This window comes from Diabrotica undecimpunctata, chromosome 11 (genome assembly GCF_040954645.1).
Source record: "Diabrotica undecimpunctata isolate CICGRU chromosome 11, icDiaUnde3, whole genome shotgun sequence".
In the NCBI taxonomy this organism is placed as follows: Eukaryota; Metazoa; Arthropoda; class Insecta; order Coleoptera; family Chrysomelidae; genus Diabrotica; species Diabrotica undecimpunctata.
Genome location: NC_092813.1, coordinates 9,366,784 through 9,377,556, shown reverse-complemented (window position 1 = coordinate 9,377,556; position 10,773 = coordinate 9,366,784). Strand labels below are relative to the sequence as shown.

General features: G+C 33.9%; 1 protein-coding gene across 1 annotated transcript; it reads left to right on the top strand.

The window, feature by feature from the left end:
- Window positions 1–212: 212 nt before the first annotated feature.
- Window positions 213–3,584, top strand: LOC140452977 (uncharacterized). Its single transcript, XM_072547289.1, has 2 exons — window positions 213–721; window positions 1,121–3,584. The coding sequence occupies exons 1-2, from the start codon at window positions 640–642 to the stop codon at window positions 3,256–3,258; spliced, it is 2,220 nt and encodes a 739-aa protein (XP_072403390.1). The 5' UTR covers window positions 213–639; the 3' UTR covers window positions 3,259–3,584.
- The last annotated feature ends 7,189 nt before the right edge of the window (window positions 3,585–10,773 follow it).

Here is a 10,773-nt window from a genome sequence, read left to right as displayed (position 1 = left end):
GGGGCGATTGTCATCATATTATTGTCCCCACGTAATTCCCAACTTTTACTAAGGTAGTGAATTCCAATCCTTTTGTTAATCACTTTACTCAAGGTAGCCTGATTTGCATATTTTTATTATAGTCCTTTTGTTTTGAATTTAAATAAAAATATTCAAAAGTTTTACAAATAATGTTTCTACCTTGTTTCAGAAACATGTGCTGAAATAAAAATATTAAATTGCCGCTAACAATAAGCCGTTTTATTAGGTATAATACCTATTTATTCTAGGTAGCTATCTGATTTCTTGGACTCTATTAAATGTAAAGTTTATTACCATACTAAACCACGATTGCTGTTGGGGATTATTTTTTCTTTACTTACCCGATGATTTATTGGAATTTATTAAACGTATATACTAAACGCCGGGAATTACTTTCCCTTTATCTACCAGGTGATTTCTGTGAATACATTAAATGTAATGTTTAGTACTATTCCTATCGTTGTTGGAGATTACTTTCTCTTTACCTACCCTATTAACTCATTAGAAACGAGTTCTCAGGGAAGAAGTACGAGTAGGTACATTTTAGTAGTGTAGTTTTTAATATAATCTGTTATTAGCCCTTGCAAGTGATAGATTGCAGAATTAACGATTTCGAAAATGTCAAAATTTAATAGTTCCAGAACATTGAGGATTTTATCCCTGTGTGCGCAGACAAGTGAGGATAGCAACGACATGCAGAGTAAGTTGAATTTAAATTAATTGTTGTATTATAATCTATTTATCTACTCTTGTTTTCAAATTCAATGGTGAGAATTTCTACGACTAGTGTAAACTGAACGAAATAGGGGCGTTCAAAAATATACTTCTGATTTAAGCGAAATGATTAAAAGTACATAGACACAATGTATTAGAGAAACAATAATACTAAAGTTTATTTATCAAAATAATTTTATATTCGAAACCGCACGATAACAATATTACTACTTATTTACAGAGATTGTTTCAACTTCTTCTTTTTCTTCTTGTTTCGGTGTAGCCATGTCTACCTGTTTTTTCAATGCGTGGTCATTATATTTTTTTCTTCTGCTTCTTACTCAATTATTGTTTGTTTTAACTTTAAAATCATTATTATTTTCAGATGCTATCAATGGTACTTCATTAACTGCTATCGGTGATCAAGTTCAAATTTTAACGAACGTTGAAATACCGAGAGAGGACTTAGAGAGAGATCTCCCAGAACCAATTCCAACTTATGACGCTACATTAATGGAAACAAAAAACGAAGCTACTGAAGATATGGAAGAGGACATTTTGACCAGTGAAATAGGGATTCAACAGAGATACAATGGTGCTGACAACGTTGTAGACGGGGAACAGGTTGATGCAGAAAACGACTTTTCCAATGATGATTCTATGCAAGATCTCGCATATCTCCCAGAACAAATTCCAACCTATGACGCTGCATTAATGGAAACACCAATCGAAGCTACTGAAGATAGTGACCGTGAAAGTGACAGTTACAGTGTATCTTGTGCGAGAAAACGAAGTGCAAATCCTGAAGAATGGAGACGAAATAAGGTCAAGAAACTTCGCAACTCTGGTAAGTCCTACAAGTCAAATAAAGGTACAATCATGCACGCTCGACAGATGAAAGAAGCTTGTTCTCAAACTTGTCGTTTAAAATGTTTTGAAAATTCTGTGGATATAAGAACGCATATTCATCGAAAATTTTGGGACCTGGGTAACATAAATTTACAAAGAGACTTTATATCACGACACACCAATGAAGTTAGACCTAAGTATCAAAATAAAACACCTGGAAGCAATCGCAAACATAACTTGCAATATAAATTTAGGATTAATGACAAGGACACTCAAGTATGCAAGACGTTTTTTCTCAATACTTTGGGAGTGAGTGATCGATACATTTACACCACATGGAAGAAAACTGATGATGCTGGTATCCTCGAAGATGATCGAAGAGGGAAGCATGTGGCTCATAAAAAATCTGATAAAGTTGCCTTGGAAAAAATACGTCAGCACATAAAGACCATCGAAAGTCACTATTTAAGGGCTCAAACTAGTAGAGTTTTTATTGATGGTAGCTTAACCATATCCGAAATGTATAGACTATACAAAAATAAGTGTATTTCAGACGGCGATATTTGTCTTAAGAAACATCACTATGAACGCATATTTAATTATGAATTTAACATTGGATTCTTTTCTCCTAAAAAAGATCAATGTTCAGAGTGTGAAGTGTATAAAAACTCTAATGAAGAGCAGAGAAAATCATTGCAGGACAACTACGACTTGCATATTAAAAACAAAAATCAAGCACGCGAATCAAAGAAACAAGATCTAGAATTAGGTAATGATGTAAATCAATATTCCGTTTGCGATTACGATCTTCAAGCTGTATTACAGACGCCATGCGGAGATGTATCAATGTTTTATTATAAGCGACGTTTAAATGTGTATAATTTCACATTATTTGATAACGTATCCAAACAAGGATACTGCTTTATGTGGAATGAGTCTGTAGCGAAACGAGGAAGTAATGAAATTGCAAGTTGTGTCTATTATTACATGACAAATCATGCAATAAGCAAAAATTTAATTTTTTTTAGCGACAACTGTGCCGGGCAGAACAAAAATAAATTTATCGCCTCTATGTATTTGTATGTTGTTACTAATGTGAGTCATATAGAATCGATTACCCACAAGTTTTTAATAACAGGTCACACACAAAACGCTGGTGACAACATGCACTCATTAATAGAGCGACAAAAGAAAAGAGTGCTGAAGAGCGGTCCAATTTATGTTCCTACTGAATGGGCAACTGTAGTGAAATGTAGCAAAAAAAGTGGTTTACCCTACATAGTTCGAGAAATGGAAACAAAGGACTTCATTGATTTTAAACATGTTTCCTTTCTGTTGGGAAACAATTATAAAATTGATCAAAATAAAGAAAATGTGAAGTGGGCAGATATAAAAATTCTGCAATGTAGAAAAGATAGTCCGCACATAATTTTCTTTAAGTACAACTATGATGACGAACTATGGAATTCTTTTAATCTAAAAAAATCATCGCGGACTACACATAATATACGAGAAGTGCTACTTAAACCTGCCTACAAAGAACAGCCAAAAATTCAAATGGCCAAAAAGAAAGATTTGGTATACTTATGCCATTCGAGTATGATACCAGAAGCTTACCATAGTTTTTATGAAAATATTTTGGCCCAAGATGATCAAGAAGAGGACAACAACTAACAGAAAGTGTGTCTACACTTTTTACAATTTTTTCCGTGCAAAAGTGTTGTAACTTTAAAATTCCAATACTAAATGTGTAGTGATTAACAATTTTCTCCGTGCAAAAGTGTTGTAACTTTGAAATTCCTAATTTTTTTAGCATTAATATTGTTTTATTTAAATTTTTATTTTTCGTTAATGTAATATAGGCTAAAAAGCATGCAAAATAATAATTAAATGTTAATTTTTCTTCAAACTTGTGTCTTATTTCACCGATATTAGCACGAAAATAAACAAAATCGTCTTTATCTCGAAACTTACTGATTCTGACTTACTGCAGTCTTGCACTGAGGGTGCGAAATGTTCTTTAACATACAAAAGAGATGACGTAGAGAAGGGCATAACGTAACAATAAACCCATATAATTTTAAAGGATTGAAACGTTTTAGATGTCGTAGATAACTTTGTAACATAAGAAATAAAAGGGAATATTCAGGTAGCTAACTGATGTATACATAACTCTTATAATACTTTTAAATTCAGAAGTCTAATACGACTCTCTTAAATCAGGAATATATAAAACAGTGATTAAACCAGTGCTAATGTGTGGATATGTGACGAGAACGCTGACAAAACAATGTACGTGAAACTCAGGTATTAATTAGATCAGGATTGCTAGAAAAGCCATCAGAAGTAATATCCGACTTACAAAGGTCCGCGTACTAACCATTAACGAACGGAAATAATGCCAAGGTCAAACACGTATATAAAGACAGCAACGTCGTACAAGAAGCTAAATCTCAATGCTAAAGTTGCGCTGGCTATGTCCAAAGGCTTTATAATAACTGCATTGCCAAGTTAAATTGGGAGGATGCCCCAAGAGAAAAAATGTCCTTAGGACTTCCACAAATGAAGGGGGAAGGTAACATGAGGTCAGATTTGGGAATCATGAGACTATCTACCGACCCGTCATATTTATCAACACATGCCTGTTCAACTACCTGCTATCCTACCTATAGTCAATACTCATCTGTTGGGGACTATCAAATCAATTACATGTAATCAAACAAACCAGAATAAAAAAGTTATCCCAGGAAAGGCACTTCAGAAATATTGACATAAATTTTTAAAACGTTATTTACGTGGCTTATTAAAATTTAAATTTTTAATGAAAAGTAAAAGATTAGCCATTTGTTATGGGGTTCAAAAAATAACCTTCACGATGTTAATTTTTTGAGATATGATTGGATGTTTTCTCTTCATTGCATACTGAGACGCCCAAGTGGCATTCTTCTATATATATAAACGGAGAAAATCTTAGCCATCTAAGGTTTGCAGATGATATTGTACTAATAGCTGATAGGATAGATGAGGCCAAAGAACTTTTAAATCAGCTCTACCTTTCCTCGCTAGAAGGGGGAATGAAAATAAATATATCTAAAACCCAGATGATGACAAATCTTGTAGTCAGCGAAGATATATGCGTAGGAACAAGATCCATAGACCAGGTAATGGCCTATAAATACCTAGGTCATGAGATTCGCATAGGAAAAGATAACCATTGAGCTTCTCCGTCATATAAGACTGACTTGGGCAGCCTTCGGCAAGCTGAACCATATTTTCAAATCGTCTGATATACCAATATGCCTTAAAAGAAAAACGTTTAATCAGTGTGTTTTGCCAGTGTTAACTTACGGTGCGGAAACGTTGACCATGACAAGGAGAACAGTTCAAAAGATCCGTGTGTGTCAAAGGGCGATGGAGCGTGCTATGTTGGGCATTTCACTACGAGACAAGATCCCAAATCGCCAGCTACGACAAAGAACCGGAGTGGCTGATGCAGTAGAGAAAGTAGCAACACTGAAATGGAACTGGGCAGGTCACGTGGCTCGAATGACAGATAATAGATGGACAAGCGGATACTGGAATGGAGACCAAGAGATGATGCCTACCGAAGCAGAGGTCGTCCACCAACACGTTGGACTGACGATCTAAAACGTTGTCATAGGAATTGGATGCAAGAGGCACAAGATCGAAATAGATGGAAAATTATGAGGGAGATCTATGTCCAGCAGTGGATAAGCGAAGATTAAATGATGTTAATAATAATAAAGTTCAAGCAACAATTCCTATATGCATTAACTTGGTAATGATATTTCTGCTCCCCGATACCTGGTGCAGTCCCGAAAGCAATAAAACTGCTAGACTCATGCTTCCTATTATCCAACAATTAGCCAGTCCAGGACTATACGCCTTATCTTGGTACTGATATTGCTGCCCCTCATAAGTGAACAGAATATGCAAGGAAGGTTTTGGCAATTTATTAATTTTGTGTGTTAGAATAATATTTCTTCGAGAAAGTGAAGAATATATATTTGCTATCTGGATTTAATCCATAAATTAGCAGCAAAAAAACGGTCTAATAGTCACTAATAAAAAATCAAATAAATGTTCTTTAACATACAAAAGAGAGGATGTAGAGTGGGGCATAACGTAACGCCATACGATAAAGCCATATCATTTTGAAAGATTGCACCGTTTTAGATATCGTAGATAACGTTGCCACATAAGAAATAAAAGGAAATATTCAGGTAGCTAATTGATGTATATATAACCCTTATAACACTTTTAAATCCAGAAGTCTAATACGAATCTCTAAAAGCAGGATATATAAAACAGTGATTAAACCAGTGCTAATGTGTGGATATGTGACAAGAACGTATTAATTATATCAGGAATCAGGATTGCTAGAAAAGCCATCAGAGGTATTTTCCGACTTACAAAGGTCCGAGTACTAACCAATACGAACGGAACTAATGCCAATGTCAAACACATATATAAAGATAGCAATGTCGTACAAGAAACTCAATCTCAACTCCAACGTTCAGCTAGCTATATCCAAAGGCTCTCTCAATAACTGCATTACCAAGTTAAATTGAGAGAATGCCACGAGACGATGTCTACAAATGAAGGGTGGAGGTAACATATGATCAGATTTAGGAATAATGAGACTACCTACCGACCCATCATATTTATCAACACTTGCTATTCTACCTACAATCAATACTTCTCTGTTGGAAGCTATCAAATCAATTACTTGTAATCAAACGAACTGAGCTTAAAAAAATTATCCCAGGAAAGGCACTTCAGAAATATTGACATAAATTTTTAAAACGTCATTTACGTAGCTGAGTTTACAATGGAAATGAGGAGACAAAAAGAAGAAAAGGCAATAGAATCTTGCTGTGTTTTGGCTATGCGATGACGATGATCTTTATATAACATAGAGGGAGATAGAGAGAAGAATGTCTATGTTTAATCTAGAAACCGCTGGTTTTCTCCCTTTCGAATTGGGTATGTATATGTATTACCATAGATAATAAAAGCAAGAGAACTATAATTATGAAACTTTATCTAAAAAGTAAAATCAATAAACAAATTATATATACAAAAAGATTATATAAGTAAATCCCTAATATTTACACAGACTGCTTTACAAAAAGTGAACGGATGAGCATAAAAACACAACTGTTTAAAAACATAATATTATTAGACGAATTGTGGATTCATTTCACGCAAACTACACCGGTTTAGTTAACATACTACAAAATAAATCAGAAGGCTATGCTAAAATATGATACGGCAAAAAAAAGGCAATGACTTTTACAGCTGATTGTCGTATACATATTAATATAACGCAAATATGACGATTTGTCCACAGCATATGAATATTGTCTCGTAATTTTATATGGAAGGCGTAATTCATCACTTGACCAAGCGCCAAAATATGATTTTGAGATATTTGACTTTAAAGTTTTCACTCTATTAAAATTCACTATATGTTACAATTGTCGTAATTTTTTTATGTTTCTTATAAGTGCGAAATAGTAACTTGTCCAATATTAAAGAAAAACAAAAAAAAAGTCTTGGTCGACTTACGATTTTCGCCACATTGTGTAATTGTGTTATACATCAGTAGACCAAGCAACATGGAGGTCGTTTGGTCTAGTGATGAGTAACTAAAATATCACTTTTAGTGAATTATTGGTAGGCCACAAGCTATTATTTCTTTTTGGGTATGACAAAAATAGTCGTTGTTTTTGAATATTTTATATTACTTAAGAAATTAATCAAAAATATAAAATCTTTTAATGTCGTCTTCTATTGTATTGTTTCTGAAAAGAGAGCAATACAAAGGTTTTGCATCATTTGGTGTTAGGTGCGTTAAAGATTGTCGTTAAGCTTAGGCACAAAAAGTGGCTTGCCTGTGGGCCAAAGAGGAATCAAGTGGTTACTTACGGATTGCATTGCAACAGGCCGTCCTTTTTAAAAATCCTTGTAAAGATTTACTTCAACTTCACTAGTGTTAAGTTTTCATAAAAATAATGAGTGGTATATCCTTTCTTATTTAAATTTCTCTTATTTTAAACCAGCCTTACTGTTTTCTATGTCTGACTTACGGTTTGTAATCATAGTTTCTAACTTCTTTGTTCCAACGAATTCTTCTTTTTTCATTCTGTGAACTACTAGTGGTTTCTTTTTACGGGATTTTTTCATCACGTTTATTTAATCATCAACGATATATAAACGTTGTTGAAATTTTAGGGCATTTTCAAAATCTCCAAAATCACTACCACTGGGTAAAAGCTATGACTACGAAGAAAATAGCGTAATGTAATTTTTTCAATGGTAGGATGAGTTTCCAAAATCGTTTTCAGAATCAAAACTATTTTGATGTTGCGGGTTTGGCCGCCACAAGAGTCTGACCAAAAAATTACATGTCTTGAAGAAGTAACATTTTCTTCAATATGTTTCTTAAGACAAATGCCTACGTCCTGGGCTCCCCGACCAGCTTCACCTTCTATCAAAATATAACAATGACCTTTGTTATCCTTGGCGCTATGGATACCAAGGTTGTAAATACATAATTGACGCTTATAATATACAATATTTATTAGAATTCTCGGAAGGGGAAGAGTTTTTCTTTAAATCAAAACAAAAGGTTTCCACTTCTGGTTGATAGTTGCTTATCTTCATGTCTAGCTTTCTTCTAGATTGTGCATTTTCAGCTTCTTCTAAGTGCACATTTTTTCTTTTTTTAACTTGCTTATTTGTTCGTTATCTGCGCAATTTTTAATTTCTAATTCGAAACAATCACATCTACTACAAGTAACTTTTTTCAACTTTTTTCTTTGAAGATTAAATCGTGTTAAAAACATTTTTTTGTAAAACGAAAATTTAACAAGGTCATTGTCTGCTTCTTTAATATACAATTCATACATTTTACTTAGTGTTATGTCTTTTGTTAGGTATTCTCTTTCTGTGTTAGCTCTTCTGTAATGTGACTATTATAGAAAAATTTAAGCAATAACTGCCACTACTTCTTTATCTAAACTCCTCAACAAGTTGCCAACGTCACCATTGTTAACAACGTTTATGTACATATGTTGCCAAATATTCGATTTAAAATCATTAAAACGCTCGCAAGAGGCGCTTGGTCTACTAATGCAAAACTAATACACAAAAATTAGTCGCTTGCTCTAGTTATGCAAAATTCAAAATCCAAAATAAAAAGAAAGGCACTTAATCTTTTTTTAAATATATCTGGTTATCCATTACTAACAGGTTAATGGGATTTATTACGTAGATAGTTTATGCTTTTTTCCACCTTCTTCTTTAAGTTCCATCTTCTATCGAAGGTTGGAAATCACCATGGCTATACGGACTCTGTTGACTGCCGCTCTAAAAAGTTCTGCACTACTGCTTTCAAACCATTCCCTTAGGTTTTTAAGCCAGGATATTTTTCGTCTATAACTATTCTAATTATGTGTATAAATATTAAGAGTATATCTAGAGATAAAGACACTCCACTTTACATATGCGCTTAACAAAATGCAGGAAGCACATATATGGCCAATATGGTATTTGGTATTAAGCTGATCGCTGAAAATTACATATTAAATGCAGGCAAAGAAGCAAAGAAAAACTTATAATGAAAGAAAACTAAACCAGTCAGCTGAGAGAACCTTTCAACGATGTTGAGCTTGGATCCGCTATCCACGTATATAATGAACAATATTACGGCTCCTGGCTGAGGATCTGAGAACAAAACTAACTCTAAAATTTGAACCAAAAATACAACAATGGCTAATATCCAAAGTCTTTAGACAAGCAAAGCAAAGACAAAGTTGTTGCCTTGCTTAAACCTGGCAAACACCTGACAAAAACCCCAACGACCACAAAAGCTATCGGCCAATATATCTATTTATTTTGTCAGCTATACAAAATACTTCTGCACATGATCCTTAGTATAAATCGATAATAGAAGAAAAACTCAAATTAAAAAAAAAGTGGCTATATATGACAGGTTAAATCATATACGTCACAAATACTAAATCTTGCCCAACACAGCTAAGAGAAGTACGAAAAATATCAGGTATGAGGAGTGGTATTTGTTAATCTTAATGCCGCTTACGACACCTTAAATTATAGGGTATTTCTCCAAAATCTATGTAATATCCCCTGAGGTAATAAACTCACTTGTATTATCCGCGTATGCCTACACAACAGAAAATTTTTCGTATCACTCAATGGTAAGAATAGCAGATGGAGAACGTAGAATAACTGTCTCTTTGGGGTCCTGTAATGGCACCTACTCTGTATAACATTTATACAACTTATACCAGTAAATACTGGGACTTTTATTATGTAGACGATACATTATCTATTGTTGCACAGCCAAAAACTTTTGTTGGTGAAGTGGAGAAAAATATAAATCATACCTTAAATACAACAAAAATAGATTATAACTCAATTTTAAGCCAAACCCCGAAAAAAGTCAGGTGTGCTCCTTCAATGTCCCTAACAGAGACACTTTCACAAATCTGAATATATACCTGAACCAATAGTGTCATGAAATCCTTAAACTCTGGACTTGCTATAAATAGCTTGAAGATAGTTTCTATCACACTTTGTCATTCACAGTACTTTTTTTAAAATCAAATGCCAAACTAGAACCAGAAAATAATATTCTCTGCAAACTTGTCAGCTAAAAATGTGAAGCACATCCTTCCACCCTTAAAACGTAGACGCTTGAACTCTATGCTTCTGCTGCCTAATATACCTTGATAGTATAAGTGACACCAACACATACCTAACACGTAGATTTAGTTATAAATTATTCAGCCAAATTCAGCAAATATTAAGACTCACATCCATACATAAGCTCTACAATATCGTAGCTATCAATCCACCTAATATCCGAAGATAAGTAGCTAGAGAGCAAAAGAAACAAAGTCCAGATTCGTAACATCCACTCCACGAATATCAGCCCATTTTATGACTAAAATCAAGGAAAAATGGCTATATCAACAAATCTGCAAGATATACAAACAAAAATAAGCTGCTCCTCGCCATCTGATCCCTCGAAAGGAACTTCCTTATGGTAGTTATCTTTCTTAAATCTGCCAGGAGAACTCTGGCCTGCAAACACCTTTTAACTTGTGTGCATGTGGGGTGGTACAAGACTTATTACAC